Raw genomic sequence first — 17,465 nt, 5'->3', positions numbered from 1 at the left:
GGTCCTGCGATAACTAAGACCCTGGTCCAATCAATACATCCCCAACCCATTCGCTGTAACCAAAATATTTTTGCTATGCTCATAGAATATTCGATTTTCCAAGTTGACCAACAAACATCAGATACTTATTAAAACTTTACATCAACCCTACGAGATTGTACCCTTCCTAACAAAGTGGATGTAAGTGCATCCATTATGAAACTGTTTGGCAACAGTATTTTGTCGCTAGTGGAGTTTTACGTTCAACGGGGGAAGTCCTCTTAATTCTGCATAGAGAGCGTGCAATTTCCAGCCGTTGGCCTGCCCAAACCTCTCGTTGATCCTCGACCGCAAAACTTGTGAATATTAATGACTACTTGGCGAAGTTGTTAACTAACTTGTTAGAAAATTCGCTTTCCCGGTTTCGTTCGTGCATTTAGATACCAACTGTGTATGCATTGCATAATCGATAACGAATCACACCTGAATAACGAAATTCCGTAGGCGGAGGCTGGTTGCATGTTGTATAAGTTTTCATAGATCCTGAGAGGGTTCTTATCGGTGTGGTTAATTTTATGGCGTTGAAGGAACATAATCAGGTCCTGATGGTGGTTGACGACTTTTAGATTTGATTGATGTGGTTTTACTATGAAGGATTACTAGAATCCCAAAAAGCTCTAGTGGTCCGTCTGCATATCCTAGCACCCATGTCCATCCTTTGTGAGTCCTGACAGTTTTTCGATGATTTCCAAGTTTAGATAGATACATCTTTCAAAACAATCTGAACATTATTCATGTTTTCAATTTCATAGATGCTAACCTTTAACTTTCTCTCGCCATTTTCTCTTTCAGATCTTAAACGGGAGGCTACAATTTGTCACATGCTCAAACACCCACACATCGTTGAACTTCTGGAGACATACAGTTCAGAAGGGATGCTCTATATGGTTTTTGAATTGTAAGTACATCAGGGAATTGCCTCTTGTTTTTTCCCTTCCATTTTATGCGTATGGATGTGTAAATGACTGAGCGTCAGTCTCAGTGTAAAAAGGAATCCATGAAAAGGATCCTCTTATGAATTATTGAAAACAAGTTTGATGTCTGAAGGACCCAAGGATCGCCTGGCTATATTGTTCGGGCGAATAAACACATACATTCCCGCATTTCTAGAGGGCATTCATTATACCAAGGAGGTGCTAGGCGACTGAGGAGGCAGCAGCCAACAACGAGCACCGGAGAAAGAAAAACACTTTTGCCCTTTTCGTATTTTCTCGCTTAAGGATTTATTCCATTATTATTGTTTTGGACTTTTACAGGGAGTTTCCTTTTCTTTTGCCTTTCGTGTAATGTTTCCAAATGTGTTTTATCCGAGAAGTTTGCCACAATAATAGAATGTTGCTACCTCGATTGGAGACTAAGGAAATGACTTTGGGGAATTTATTTGTGATTGTGATTCGTGCGAAGGTAACGGAAGGATCTTTGTTCTCAGGATTTCAGGTTGTGCTAATAGAGTTTTATGTAGGGGTGAAATGAGAAAATGAAATTCTGATTAAAGCTGGGAACAGATGAAATCATTGTTCACATTATAATAATGAGATAAAAATGAATTCCTTACATTTGAGGAAATTAGAACGTTAGGGTGTATCTAATTTGTAAGTATATCATTTTGGACTTTTGTTTTCAATGCTGCAGGGGAAGAGGTGGAAACGACTGTTTGTGATACTCTCAAATCCACCCTACAGGCAGCATCCATTTTCAGGTCATTAGTAAAACAACCATTATTCTTTCAAAGAGCCGTTATCCTTCAAAGTTTGAGACTGCTCGAAAATAACTGACGAAATTTTCATCCTTTTAAAATAAGCGGGGAAACCGGAAGCAGGACGCTTCAGGTACGAAAGGGTTTTGTTTATTTCTTAGTACGTAGCACGTAATACGTAATACAACTTTGATGTATTATAACTTTGTTAGTAATAGAGTTACAAACTTGGTAAGACCATGCTCTATATTATAGCCTACATACTGCAAAATTTCGTGGTGCTAGGATGAACTTAAGGGGGGTTTGCAGCGAATTACTAAAAATTATGGTAATATCCTATTATTACCTTTATTTAAACATATATCGGTGTGGAAGGTATTTCGGAGCCCAGGCACCATATAGTGGAAGCCTCCAGATTTTTTTTCAGATTTTTCGGTTTGGTAGTTTCTGAGAATGGCCCCCTTAAAGAAATGATCACTTTCAACCCCCCGCACTCCCCAAATTTCCAGCAAATGTCAAAACTAAGACCGACTTTGAAAAGTACTAACCGATACCTTTAATTTGATACCCCACAAAAATATTTTACACCCCCTTTTGCATATATGGGGACCCCCTTAAATACAACGCAACAGGATGTAACTCACTGCATGCGTGAGCGTTCACAGTTTCCATCTTTGTACCAAATTTGGTGCCAAACGCTATAACCGTCTCCGAGAAAAATGCGTGTGACGGACAGACAGGCAGAAAGAGGGACAGACAGACAGAGTCAGAAAAAGGCCGTTGGACCCACAAAATCATATAGAATATCCGGGAATGAATCGAGCGACCTCACGCGAAGTAGGTTTCGACCTAACTCAATTCTTGAGCGGACACGGAGGCTATCGAGCATATCTGTATCGATTTGGGCGTGATAATTCGCCATATTGCCCACAGTGTGCAAACATTCCAGAGGACGCAGAACACGTCTTTTTTCACTGCCCCAGATTCGAAACCCAAAGGGCTACATTAGAAGCTACAACCGGGGGGCACTTTACACTGGAAAATATCATGGAGCTTATGGTGAAAGCCAAGGGGATATGGACCGAAATTGAAAAAGTGATTACAGCCATCGGAAAGAAGCTTAGGCAGGAGGAAGTCATCCGAAAGAATGAACGCAAGAGGAACACGAATATTGACATGAGCGCAGAATAAATTCTGATCCAGCCCCGCGACGTAATACCAAATGGGAGTCCAGCGGGGAGAGTGGAAGTAGAAGGAGGTGGTTTTAGTGGGTAAGAGTCCCATATAACCGTGTGGCAGGAGCATGCGGTAGCTTTTGAAGCTTTCCACCTTCCATCGAAAAAAAAAGACAGACAAGTAAACACACAGACAGACAGTAAACCGATTTTAATAAGGTTTTGTGTTTATACAAAGGACCCTCCGCCGGTCGGGGTTCAATCCCAAGCACCCATAAGGACTCAAGACTGCTACACTAGATTGGCATCACCGAAAAGGATCCTCTTCAGTAGGGAAGTGGACTTATCTGGATGAGATTCTCGTAGCCGTAATTTTGGTGCAGATACAGTTGAGGTTTCCAAGTCAACGCTGCTTCGATCGGACCTCGGGCTGTTTTTCATGTTAAGGTCGATATGGCTGGTTTATGCAAGGCAAGGCCTGACAGAAGGTGCTTCACCCGAAACTTCTCAAAGATGGACGCGGTTCAATAACGCCCAAGGATGCCCTCTTTTGGGATATGATCTTATTAAGCTAAGGCTCTCATCCAGTGGAACTTCTTCATCTCTCTGACTGCGAAGTAACGTTCCCAGGAACGCTAAGATACATACTAGATTCAAGATTTTCTTTAATTCATGGATTGGAAATGATGAGAAATTTAACTGACATGATAATATATCTCTGCCTCAGATGAAGTGATTACTGCTCCTGGTGACTCCAAGAGCTTTTGTCGATCATGCTTCTGTTTCGATTTCATATTTATGTGGCTAGTGATTGTCTCGTGAAAGGAATGACAAACGTATAGTTCGCCAAGCTAAGAAATCGATAATTTCCTAAACATTTTAAAGATTATTTAGAATATGTAGAGAGGGCCTATATTTTCTTCAACAGCTACGCTAGCTAATCACCGAATCGGAGGTTGACGACATGAGATTTCCACAGCTCCTCATGGGAATGCGGACACTCATCGGGACATGAATGGATATTCCCGCTGCCTCCAAGACTGCTGGTAGGTCCTCAAGATCTCCAACCTTTCAGACGATCTTGTTTTCTATCTCTGCTGTCGGTACATACCACCTCCGCTGCTGCTTCGTTTCCCCAGAAAACATCGAGACCGTGGTAATCGCATTATCATCACTTCGACTTAGCATGGTCTAGTTGATTTCTTTGACCTAGTCTATCGAAAGCCAAATCCCCGGCTCCGCTAATGAGTAGCAATAGAAGCGCATTTGAAGTGAAGGAAATGTAGCCGATAGAGGAGCTGCCACAATTCTCCAACAGCCTACATACTCTAGTGCTAGTATCGCCAGTCGTATGTCTCTTTGGCGTAACACTATAAACAACAACCAGGAAAATTGATAAAGCCACCTTTAACCCAGGTCAGCGCTGCTGTCTCTGTAGAAAATTGCTTGGGTGGATTCGGCAGCAACAAACGAATCAAACTCCTGATCAACTAGAGTCACGCCATCTCGCTGCTTTTAAACGATGTCATCGAGAAGAACTGATTCCAGCGCCAGTCCCTCACTTTTCACACAGCCAACGCCTTGCTAATTGTCACCTTGAGTATGCACACCATGACGTTGAATTTCCACCTGCATATCTGTATCTGTTCACCGACAAGCAGACAGTTATGAGATTGTTGGACGTTGGGCTTGCCTGGGCAAGTTAGTTCCACCTACCGGATCTTCATCAGCTCAGAATTTCCCATTGATACGCGCCTCTGTTATACAAATTCAAGGACGTCTGCGGCAAAAATCTTGCTTCCAGTGTATAGTGAAATCGATACAACGGGTCCATCAATTTTTTAGCGTCCATGCGAGCTCATGGTACTCCACTTCGAAGCAACCAAGAAGTAATATCACAATCTAGAGGAGCAGGGCACCATTAGACCACTCAGTAGGCGAGCCGCCCAACTCCGTCTCAAACACAGATAGCACATGGCAAATTACTGTTGGCGACAGGTTTCTGAACGCTTACAGAACTCCGGACAATTACATGTTACCATTCACCAAAAGCCAGCGACATGAGATTAGATGCAAGGTATTTTCAATTATTAACCTCCGCAGACCTCTTTACTAGATCTCGGTCGATTTCTTTGAATTTACGCGGTAATCAATCGGTCTTAGCAACGCAGTCGTGTCACTTCAACATACTATGGATAATCGCCTGAGGGACTGACAAGATTAATTCCTCCGACATCTCAGTTTCTATTCCCCTTATTTCCCTTGAAAGTTCGCATTTACTCAAACAAACGCATTCTAGGCAGAAGCGAGAATACCTCGGCTGCACCGTCTCAACCGAGAGTATAAGGACTCCTTCATGTTAGATCCATCATCATCATCAACGGCGCAACAACCGGTATCCGGTCTAGGCCTGCCTTAATAAGAAACTCCAGACATCCCGGTTTTGTGCCGTCCTGACCTAGGCCATCGCTTCATTTTAGGCAGGGTCTGCCTCGTCTTCTTTTTCTACCATAGATATTGCCCTTATGGACTTTCCGGGTGGGATCATCCTCATCCATTCGGATTTTATCCACAACCGGACGGTCATGGTATCGCTCATAGATTTCGTCATTGTATAGGCTACGGAATCGTCCATCCTCATGTAGGGGGCCACAAATTCTTCGGAAGATTCTTCTCTCGAACGCGGCCAATAGTCCGCAATTCTTCTTGCTAAGAACCCAAGTCTACGAGGAATACATGAGGACTGGCAAGATCATAGTCTTGTACAATAAGAGCTTTGACCCTATGGTGAGACGTTTCGAGCGGGACAGTTTTTGTAAGCTGAAATAGACTCTGTTGGCTGACAACAAGCGTGCGCGGATTTCATGATGGTAGCTGATATCGGTTGTGATTTTCGACCTTAGATAGGAGAAATTGTCAACGGTCTCAAAGTTGTATTCTCCTATCCTTTTTCTTCCTGTTTGACCAGTGCGGTTTGATGTTGTTGGTTGGTTGGTCTTCGGTGCTGACGTTGCCCCCATATATTTTGTCTTGCCTTCATTGATGTGCAGCCCAAGATCTCGCGCCGCCTGCTCGATCTGGATGGAGGCATCGCAAATTGGACAAGGTCAGTTAGTTAGTTAGTTTAGTTGAATGGGGGGAGCCGCAGCTCCGAGCACTCAGGCCATTATTAGGCCCATTGTACTATCCCCGTAAGTTGCCTATTCAATGTCTTCCCGCCTACGGTGTTCGCAGGCTTTAGCGAATGTGAGAACATTCTCAAGAGGCAGAGTGTGTGCAGATTCTTCATTGAAGGAAACCTTGCCAAGGTGTCTTCGTCTGAGATCCGAGGATGCCGGGCAGCTGCATAAAAAGTGCAGGGCAGTTTCCGCCTCCTCCTCACATTGGCTGCACACAGCCGAAACCACTACCCCAATCTCTTCCATATGGTAGTTTAAGGGGCAGTGTCCCGTCAAAAGCCCTACTAGGGTTTTCATGTCCCACTTCTTAAGGGACAACAAAAATGCCGCTCTAGTGGCCCTAGGCTCCTTCACAAGGATTTTCGCTTGCCGGCAAGAGTCCAAATGTCTCCACTCGGTTGCGTGAATCCTTGCAAATTCACCCTTCAGAGTAGACTTGACAGTAGATGGTCGGATTCCAAGAGCTGGTTCTGGGCCCACCATTGTGGATCCAGACCCTCGGCGAGCCAGTCTATCAGCCCCCTCATTACCGGCGATGTTAGAGTGCCCCGGCACCCACATCAGGAATGTTTCGTTCAGTCGGCCAAGTTTCAGCAGCACCTGATGACAACTCCACACCAACTGGCTTGATATGTTGTTGCCATCTAGTGCTGATAATGCCACCCGACTGTCGGAACAGATTCGAATGGTGCGACCCCTCCATTTTTGTCGCAGACATTCTTCTGCTGCCAATGAAATGGCATATATCTCCGCCTGGAATATGGTCGTCATTTTTCCGACGGGTCGGGCCAATTCTATAATCGGATTCTCCGAGAACACGCCTGCACCCGATCCATCCTCCGTGACTGACCCGTCGGTGAAGATTATTAGGTCTGTAATCTGAAAAGACTCATGGCCACTTGTCGACCATTCTTCTCTTTCGGTAATTACGACAGTGTATGTCTTTTCAAAGACGAATCTGGAAACCATATGATCAGTCGGCATCAGGGCTACCGGATGTTTTTCAAAGAATTTCCATATAGACGCATGCCCCTTGGATTGGCCGCCTTTCCACGCCCCAATGGTATCGAGCCTATATGCGTCGTTGGCTGCTTTCCGTTTCACCTCCAAGTGGATGGGGGAAAATTTAGGATGGCTTCAAGTGCCGCAGCCGGCATAGTACTCATTGCTCCAGTAATACTTAGGCAACCAAGTCTCTGAATCTGCGTTAGCAGCTTCCTGCTGTTAGCAAAGTTCAGTCTTGGCCACCAGACGATGCATGCATACATCAAAATGGATTTTATTATGGATGTATACATCCAATATATCCATGTAGGTGAAAGTCCCCAGGTCTTACCTATCGCATTCCTACAGCACCAGAGCAATCTGCAGGATTTCTGGTATTGTTCCTGGATATGATGCTTCCACGTTAACTTGGAGTCGAAATGTACTCCTAAGTACTTGACTGTTTGTGCCAGCTGGATTTCCGCCCCTGCTAAGGTGGGTAGCGTATAGCTGCCCCACCTGACGTTCTTAGTGAACATAACTAGTCCAGTCTTTCTAGCGTTCACCGTGAGTCCATTGCGGAGGCACCAGCTGTGGATTACATGCAGAGTTGCATTCAAGCAGTCACATACTGTGTCCGCAAACTTGCCGGTAATTATTACGGCTAGGTCGTCCGCAAATGCTTGCGCGAAGACTTTTTTGTCCTCCAGGAGTCACAGCAGGGTATCCATCACCAAGAGCCATAACAGTGGGGAGAGAACCCCTCCCTGTGGGCAGCCCCTGAGACATCCTGCTTCAATAGACTTCTGGCCGACCGATATGTGGATTTTTCTCCACTCTAGCATGTGAAGGATCCAACTGATTAGCAGCGGTTCGATTCCATGCTGTCTTGCCGCATTACAAATTGCCGGAAATGAGCCATAATTGAAGGCACCTTCGATGTCCATGAATGCGCCTAAGGCGTATTCTTTATCGGACATCGCCTTTTCAATTTTTGCCGTAAGTTCATGGAGTGCTGTCTCCGTGGATTTGCCTTTCTGGTAGGCGTGTTGCCTATGATGAAGTGGCCATTTAGGAATGTGTGTATCCCTTATGAACCGATCTACTAATCTTTCTAGTCCTTTTAGCAGAAAGGACGTTAGGCTGATCGGTCAAAAGCTTTTTGCGTCTGTGTAGGTGGGTTTTCCTGGTTTGGGAATGAACAACACCTTCACATCCCGCCATATAATTGGAATATAAGCATGTGCTAGGCATGCCCGATATATATTCCGAATGTGTCGACCCAGGGCATCCATTCCTTCTATTACTAGCGCAGGGATGATGCCATCCGGACCTGCAGACTTGTATCTATGGAACGAGTTAAATGCCCATTTCACTCGCTCCAGTGATACTACTTTGCATGCCAGATTCCAATCTCTCGGTTGAGGGCTGTATGCACCTGTTGGCCCCGAGATTAGATTTTGGATGCTGCCTGGGAAGTGTACTTCAAGCAAATGATTTGCCGTTTCTTCATCGCTTTCTGTGTACTTCCCATTCTGTAAACGTAAGTAACCCAGTTTCTGGCTACGTTCTTTGACCAGAATCCGCTTCAGCTTTGAGGTTGCCTCAAGAGAGTTAGTCTCTTCGCAAAAGCGTCTCCAAGATGATCGTTTGGCCGATCTTATGCTCTTCTTTAGAGCCTTCTGTGCCTCTTTATAGCGATTCCAGCTAGTGCTTGATTCGCCCTTCAGAGCACGATTAAGGAGCATCCTTGTCGTTCTCCTCTGTTTTGCCAAACCCGAGTTCCACCATGGTGTTTTACCCTTCTTTGGCATCTTGAGTGGACAGCTTTCTTCGAAAGCTTCTCTCATGCTAGTTGTGATCATCTGGGTTGTCTTCTCAATTCCAGCAATGGATTTGATGCGGCTCCCAGGGATCGTGACTCGGGCGTTCAATTCTGTTTGATACATTACCCAATCTGTCTTCCTCAGATTCCGAAATGGAGTAGGTGGAGGTAGATCCATGCCCATAACGAAATCAATGCGTCTGTGATCCGAGAGTGTGATATCGTTTGATACTCTCCACTCTCCGATCAGAGCCACGATGTCAGGAGATGCCACCGTGATGTCGATGACCTCTCGCCTGACCACGTTGAAGAAAGTGGGTTCATTACCCACATTTAGGATTTGCAAATCGGTTCCTACTAGATACTCCAGTAGTCTCGATCCTCTTGCATTGATGTTCGAACTTCCCCAGCATATGTGGTGAGCGTTGACATCACATCCTGCTATTACCCCCATGCCTCTACTTTTGGCATATTGGATAGCTCTGATGAATGTTCCACTGGGAACGTCTTCTGCGTCGTAGGGGAAGTATGCAGAGCACCATAGTATCTCTTTATCTCCCTGTTTACTTTTTATGGTTAGCTTAGCCGATGTGGTGTCGCCATCACATAGATCGTTAACCAGGTTGGCCTGGAAGTCTTTGGAGACTACCATGCAGGTGCGGGGTCGATCGCTTCCATTGGCATACAATAGGTCAGCATGTTGGAAGTTTAGGCCCCTGACTGCCCCACCAACAACCCACGGTTCTTGTATGAGGTATATAAATGTCTTGCAGCTATTGATCCGACGACTGATAAGTGCAGTCGCCGCTTTACAATGCTGCAAAGGACAAGGTCAGAGTTAGCCGCCAAACTCCGTCGAACAATTTCAACCATGATTGTTTTCCTGGCGCTGTTCACATATTAGCTCCACTAAACGCGTTTATCAAGGACCTACGCGTTGACTTCGCCCGATAAGGTTCTAGGTGGCTTAAAAAAGTGCTAGCTGTTAAGAATTGAAGGACCGCGAAAACTGCAGATGCTCCCTCAACTCTCTTCTGGGACAGTGTGAGCGAAGCGATTAGCATTCGTTGCACCCTCCCCTTTGGAATTCGCAGAACGCAACGTGGATGAGAATTATATTGAATATACCTCCACCCCATTTTCTAACCGCTACAGTGTCAAATGACTGCCGCCTTTGATTTTTTTATATGTGGGTCTTAAGCCAAGAAAGGGGAGTCAAAAAAGTGGGAGTAAGTTGTTCTCCGTTTGGTCCAATTCGACATCAAATGGCTGCGTACTTAGGACTCTTCAATCCCGAAATAACAAATTTCGACCAGTTAAGGTTTCCACTTGGGAAAGTGGATCTTCAGTTGCCTCAGTGCGTTAATAACATAGAGGGCTTTGGAATTTTTTGCAGCTCATGAATGATGCAAAAAAAAGTGGAACCATCGATGCAGCCATGCTGTGAGACATGACTTATCTTGAACGACAAATGCAAATGTTTGATGTTCCCTACACTGAAAAACATCCGCGTCTGTTGACTTCAAACATTGAAACTGTCGCATATGAGCTCGTCAGTGAAGTAGCAGCACCTTAAAACCAACTAAATATTGCTGAAGTCCTCACACATCCATCTCGAACGTCTACAATTGCTCTAGGGGAATCTATGGGCAGGACTGCCAATATTGAGCATGTCGGAATTCGGTAGTTGACCCTTGCTCTTCAGTAGGCTTGAGGGTGTCTCCTGTGGTCATCAGAGAAAACAAAAATTAAGCTTTATGCAATTTTAAAGAGGACTATATAACTTTAGCCAGGGGCTCGATTTTCTGCCTGGAACCCTCCATTTTAGATATTGTAGCATTATCCATACACTGACCAGTCCATTAAAGTACCTGTTGCCGGCCATAATTAAGAGTTGTCATCATATAGATTTGAACTTAACCATTTTCCAAAGTATATTCACATCGCCCAAACCGACGAGCTATTGCTACCGGCTCCTGGAAATGTGTTACCACTTTTCTATCACTTTCTAGAAAAGTTTGGACTCTTCCTCCATTGTTCTGATCCACGTACTTCTAGGGCGGCTTATTTGTCGGCGATTCTAGAGGGGCAAGAGTGCATTACCTGCAATGAAATTGTCGCCCTTTCTTAATGTGCGGTCTACTGTCTGTTTCGCCTTTTGATCAACATGGCTCCGAGTATCTAAGGAAATTATTCCTTTGATATAGTCGCAGAGTATGAAGGCCTTTCAGGAATATTCTCTATAGTAATGTTCTGTCTCAAGTTTGTCTGATAACCTTCGATTTGTTTTCATTTATCCTGTTCTACGTCCCTCGATGATATCTTGAATCTCTTTTGCTTCAAGAAGAAATAGGGGCATAACGCCCATACGATTAGCATACGCTACTATCTGATGGGACTTAAACAGAAGTGTTCCTTTGAGGTGGTTGTTAAACTTTCTGGATACATACCCGAATGATCTGCATTCGGAACTCCTACTAAAATTACCTCTCAGTCATCGTAAATTTTATGAATCGAATCAATTTTGCTGAGATGCCAAATCGTGACATTACCTTGTATAGTACTTGGTGATCTATGGTGCCGTAGGTATTATATTTGAATTTTTCTGTGAAGTCTGCTTAACCATAAGTAGTTTGTCTTTTGCAGAACCTCCTCCAATAAGGTAAATATATTGTCAATACTCGGTGGTTTGCTTGACTTTAGGCGTTTGACGACCACCTCACTTCAAGTAGTATCAACTGTCAACTAGATTAATCCAATTAAACTTGAGATGCGACCGCTAAAAAAGAACCGTCAATAGAAAGACACCTCAAGGAACGGTGCCATCACTCCGGCAGTCTAGCTAGTAGTCATGGATGAAGCTTTAAGGAAACTAGACAAAGGCGGAGTTAAGACGGTGGTGTGGTGGTTATCAGTATCTGGGCTGTTTCCCTTTTATCGGTTAGAATTTCGAGGATGCTTTCGAAAAAATGTGCCAGTGAACCTCAAAATACAGACTCACCATAAATCTAGTCAAGACCAATTTGGTGATTCCCCACTAAACCAAAGGTACCTAAATTCCACAACCCAAATCTGAACGAACAATGGTTCACTATTGTCACTATCTTTCAATGTGAAATTAGCTGTTGGGACGCTTGGAGGTGAAGCTCTGTAAATTGGAGACTAAATATGGAACTTCGTTCTATGAAGGCTTTTATAGATTTTCACATAGTGGGGACTATCCAAAACTGGTTCTATATATGTACATAATCTTGGCTCTATCATTATGTATGGTTCTATTTTGTCTATGCTGGGCAAGAAATGAAGTAGGGCCAAGCTTAGCCGAATTCAAAGAACTACAAGAATAGGCACTGCTGAAGATTTGCAGTTGTACTCAATACCGCTGGAAAGCTAAACCTTAGCCAGTGCAGTATCTTAGGCCTACCATCAAAGGAATTTTAGATATCAGCAACGGAACTTCAATGGAGGCTTTGTTTTTGTATTGCCAACTAGAGCGGAGTGAATATACTGGAGGGCACTAATATGGTACTTTTTACTGATGGGCTGCAAATGTGGAGTTTTCCAAAATATGTCCGCGTATTCTAGATGAAAATATTGGTGACATAGAAAGTTTGTCAATAATTCGAATCTCAAACGAAACATAGGCACCTCAGTTGGCATTTAAGTTGCCATCAACGCCTTACAGTCAGCGCAGGGATATGTTGAATAGTCTTGGCGGCTAATTCTGGATTAACAAACTTGGAAACATAGAGGGAATAAAGGGGCGAAGAGCTGGCCGGAAGAGGTTCCACTTTTGGCAGCTCTTTGGTGGATACAGTTTGTACCGACAGTGTGTAAAGTAGACACTGCTCGTAGTACTTACTAGCTGCTGACTTCAGATGGTGAAAGGTTAACCCCTATGCTAAGCTGAGAAAGATTTGATCCCCCTTCAACAAAACGTAGACTTGCTCACGCGTACAGGACCACAGAAATCTCCACGGTTTATTGGTCAACAGAGGATTTAAAACTGTCACTTTATAGTATTCACTTTGGAATTTATGGAAAGGATGATGGACGCTCATACACTTCTTACGTGGCTGCTCATCTCTAGCTAGAGCCATATAGGGGACACTAGAAAATTGTTTTACAGCGGCCTAAATCAGCAATTGATGGGTCTGAGCGGAAGCTAAAAATACGAGTTTACTCTTACAACAAAGCTCGCAGAAATCTCAAGCTAGCTACATCTCTGCGGATTATGTCTTCTGAAAAGTACCCAGAGGTTATTGTCTCAGGTTACCAGCGACGGTAGCTTTTACCGCAGGCCTTTGAACTCGGGTGTCATATCTGCGATAATAAAAAAAGCAGAATGGGTAACAGAACAGAAACTACCTTGGATTTGACGAATGTATTCTATTCAGGATCTCCTTGTTATGCCCTATTAAGGACTATCTGCTATCGGAAGCGGTGTTCATTGCAATATGTAAGGTGATATCCGCGAAATTCGCAGTGGGAAGTCCCATGATCATCTCATAGGAAGCTACCAGATACTTGGGAGATAGATGTCGAAGTAAACTTAAAGGAGTAGCTTCTAGGATACCTAATGATACCATTGCCAGATAAAGACAGTGTCAAACATACGGAGACCACGATCACCCGTAACCTGATAAGAAAGGGAAGCTTCATACTTCTTTCAGCAACGCCAGCTTGGAGAGCTGAACTGCATGTCACAAGCAGTAACTAAGAAATAAGTACGGACTGTCCTAAAAGCGTATTACACTAGTGCTACCCTCAATATCCCGAACGACGTAGCATACACCATTGCTGGAACGCTGCTAGTCGACTTTTTCACGGACGACATGACGTGTATCGGTAATGAAAAACCCAGTTCCTCTGATTAGCTAAGACGAATACCGGAAATGAGGCATGGCTAATAATAATGGGAGCAATTGGAACAATGTCGGTGATCCGACGGATTGATTTCCAATCTTATCCAGATTATCACAATGCTTGGAGGATTCCGTACATATATAGGTTTACATAATTATGTAAGATACGGTAGTGTTCCGAAACTTCCTACGGCTTAGTTGTTGACGAACGACCCAACAGATTGGCGCATTTTAATGTCAGCTGCATTCTTTCCCAACTAGGTGGGAACAATCGGTGTCATCGGTACCAAACCTCAACCTTAATGGGATTTGATACCGATCCGAAGATCAAATCGTAAGATAAACCCATTGCAACTTTTAGACCAGATATTTAGGCAGGTTACTGCAGACAAATCAGTAAGCCACACAACTTGTCAATTTAGAGCCCAAGATGCTTGTTTCGGTGAAGAGAGACCCCCGTTAAAGTGGCTTCTTGGCAAGATTGAACAGGGAACCCCAAGCTCTAACCTATGTCGATCTCTTTATGAAAGCCACCCCCCCCTATTCTAGGTTTTGTTCTTGACTTAAGTGTCACCCGTTTGTTACAGTTTTCCTTCTTATAGATTTTTCGTCTCCGTTTCATAGCAACAAATGCCAATAATTTGTTCTATTTCTATTTTCAAGATGGTTACCGGACAGCCCTCGTCACCGAGCCGTCATCGGGTTTTACCATAATTTTTTCCAACGTAGCAAAGATTGATGGAAAAGTCAAAGGTCCTTTGTATTCTTTGTAAACATTTCCACCGAATTTCCCCCATCTCAAAGAATATATTTTCCCTTTCCAACTCCTCGGGAGAAAAAAGCCCATAAATTTTCCGCGAAATCGATTTGATTCTTTTGAAATTGCTACGTATCCGCTTCCATTCAACACAGATCCTCCTTTCGTCCTTTCGTCCCCCCCTCCCTCATAACTTGCATACCACTACTCACTACGTGAGAATATTTCGCGATTGTTGGTATTGCTTTCCAAGGCCTTTATTTCGGCTGTTATTCGCCGAATAACATATTTCCAATCTTGGCATTCAAATGAAGTTTACGATTCGAGATGTGACTTTTCCTTAATTTACTTAATTTTGACTGGCTCAGTGAAAAACAAATCGCCGATTTTTAAGTTGCACGGTCCTCAGAGGGCGGCGTCCTCTTTCATTTTTGCTGTACGAATTCATCACTTTCATATATCCTGTGAAATGCCAAAGTCAAGTTCAGGGATAAATAATCCAAAGGCGAATTTATTTGGAAGTAATTAAATTTGTTTTTTCCCCAGAGATATTTTCACTCCATACTGTTTTCGAGTGAAAAACATTGGTAGCAGCAGCACGTTTCAGGGTTTATCTTTTTTTTAGAAATGCTCTTGCAAAGGATGTGTGTTGCGGTAGGTTCTCAGGCGAATTGGGGAGTGTTAACGGGGGATGTTGTGGGGGTTTAGTGAAGTATTTAAAATTTAGCCCTGGCGTCTTTGTTTTTTCTTTACCATGTATTATACTCCCAGCTAAGGTCGAGTTGCTCTTGTATTGCTGGATTACAGCGGCGGAAAAAGGACATCCTGTTTTGTACAGTTCTCAGTCTAGACGGGTAGATTGACACTTTACTCTTTGTTCCATTATAGTTTGGTCTATAAAATTCACCTGTTTTCTATGATAAACTCCAAGAATTTTAACTAAGGCTGATCATCGGAACTTCGACGCAAATCGTAAAAACGACCTAGGATTTTCAACACACCACATAGTTGACACCATTAGAATTAGGTGAAGAAGGTGAAAGCAGCATTTCGTGAAGCAGGAACTTCTGCAGCACATCAAACCATAGTTCTAACTACGCGCTTAGGGGTTTCAACACAACACGTCTTCCTGCAGCTTCGGATCTCTTGACGAAGAGATATGACAACAAGCGCATTATTGTCCAGTCACTTTTGGCCCAGTTTTGAAATGTGAAAACTTCGGTAAACGCCGAAGGCCTCAAAAGAATGATCGGTACGACCAACGGGCTCGTCACGAATGTCCAAGACCTAAATGTCGACCCATTCGACGCAATCATGATGTTCATTCTGCTAAACAAACTTGATCCACAGTCCAGAGAAAAATGGCAACCCAAAATTGGCGCCACAACGGACGTACCTTAGAGACATTCCTAGAATTTCTGGAAACTCAGTACCACGATATTGAAGAAGTGAACAAGTGTTGCTCTTCTAAAAAACCCAGCAAAGTGGTGACACATACTATTACCCATAACGAACACGAAACGTGCACATTCTGTAAATTAGGCCACAGACTATACAAGTGCCCGACGTTCCAAAGGTGCACCCTAGACAAGCGGAGAAAATTCGTTAAAACAAGCAATTTATGCTTTAACTGCATGCGTGCGCATCGAGTGTACGAATGCAAATCGAAGGCAGCGTGTAAAACTTACGAAAAGAAACACCATTCTAGGCTTCATCCTACGACTGCTGACAAGTCTGAAGCTCGAAAAAAGTCAAACGGGAACCATTCTGAACAGTCCAAGGGCAACCTCGTGAATCGGGAAAACATGTGGACGGTGCTATTGGAAACCGCAATAATTGAATTGTGCAATGTCAACGGCGACTTCATCAAACTGTGCGCGCTAATAGACCAAGGTCTGCCTCGTCTTCTTTTTCTACCATAGATATTGCCCTTATAGACTTTCCGGGTGGGATCATCCTCATATTAGCATCAGTTTTGTAAATGCGAGCGATTTGGACGAAAGACTAGAGCAATTCTGGATTCAGGAAGAGGCAGTTTCCCGGGCGATGCTTAGTAAGGAAGAAGAAGAATGTGAAGCTCACTATTAAGCAACTACCAAACGATTAGAAGACGGACGATTCGAAGTGCAGTTCCCATTCAAGGCTGACCCAAGGACAAACCTGGCACCATCGAGTAAGTCTGCAATTTTGAAATATGAAGCGCACGAGAAAGGGATGCGAAGCAACCACAACTGCTTCGAGAATACAACGCATGCCTGCAAGATTATCTGGACTGTGGATACTAGAGGAAGTACCAAACGATGAAGTTGGGGTACCGGCATATTATCTACCACATCATGCGGCCGTCAAAGAATCCAGCACAACGACTAAGGTACGAGTGGTCTTGAATGACTTGTTGATGATAGGACCAACCATACAACATTCGAACATCGCATTTCTTTTACGGTGCCGCATGTATCCCGTCATGTCAACAGCAGATATGGCAAAAATTTACCGACAAATACGAGTCCGAAGCAAGGACCCAGATCTCCAACGGATCAGGTGGCGACCAGACGAAGCAGATCTTCTTCTTCTTCTTTTTCTTCCGCCTTTGTCCCGTTCACAAGCGAGGTCGGCTCGTCGTGATCGGCTTTGCCATTTGGCTCTATCGAATGCCTGATCTGGGTGCAATCTCGAGGCTTTCAAATCCCCATCCAGCGTATCAAGCCACCGTTGCTTAGGTCTGCCTTTTGGTCGTTTACCATCGACTTCGATGTTCAGACCAATCTTTGCAAGTGAATTCTCGTTAGCACGAATTGCGTGACCATACCATCGAAGACGCCTCTCTCGCAACTTTTCCACGATCGGTGCAACCCCATAACGATCGCGGATATCCTCATTTCGGATGTGATCTAAACGTGTGACGCCACTAGTCCAACGTAGCATCTTCGTCTCCATTACCGCGA

General features: G+C 44.0%; 1 protein-coding gene across 1 annotated transcript in view; it reads left to right on the top strand.

Moving 5' to 3' along the window:
- LOC119650926 (peripheral plasma membrane protein CASK-like) overlaps positions 1-17,465 on the top strand; it is a 291,137-nt gene that overhangs the window by 176,624 nt on the left and 97,048 nt on the right. Inside the window, exon 4 of the mRNA XM_038054153.1 lies at positions 832-937. Within this exon, the coding sequence (XP_037910081.1) occupies positions 832-937 (106 nt within the window). The remainder of the gene's footprint in view (positions 1-831; positions 938-17,465) is intronic.

This window comes from Hermetia illucens, chromosome 3 (genome assembly GCF_905115235.1).
Source record: "Hermetia illucens chromosome 3, iHerIll2.2.curated.20191125, whole genome shotgun sequence".
NCBI classification, from domain to species: domain Eukaryota; kingdom Metazoa; phylum Arthropoda; class Insecta; order Diptera; family Stratiomyidae; genus Hermetia; species Hermetia illucens.
The sequence above is the reverse complement of the archived record's forward strand: the minus strand, read 5'-3'. Positions and strand labels throughout refer to the sequence as shown.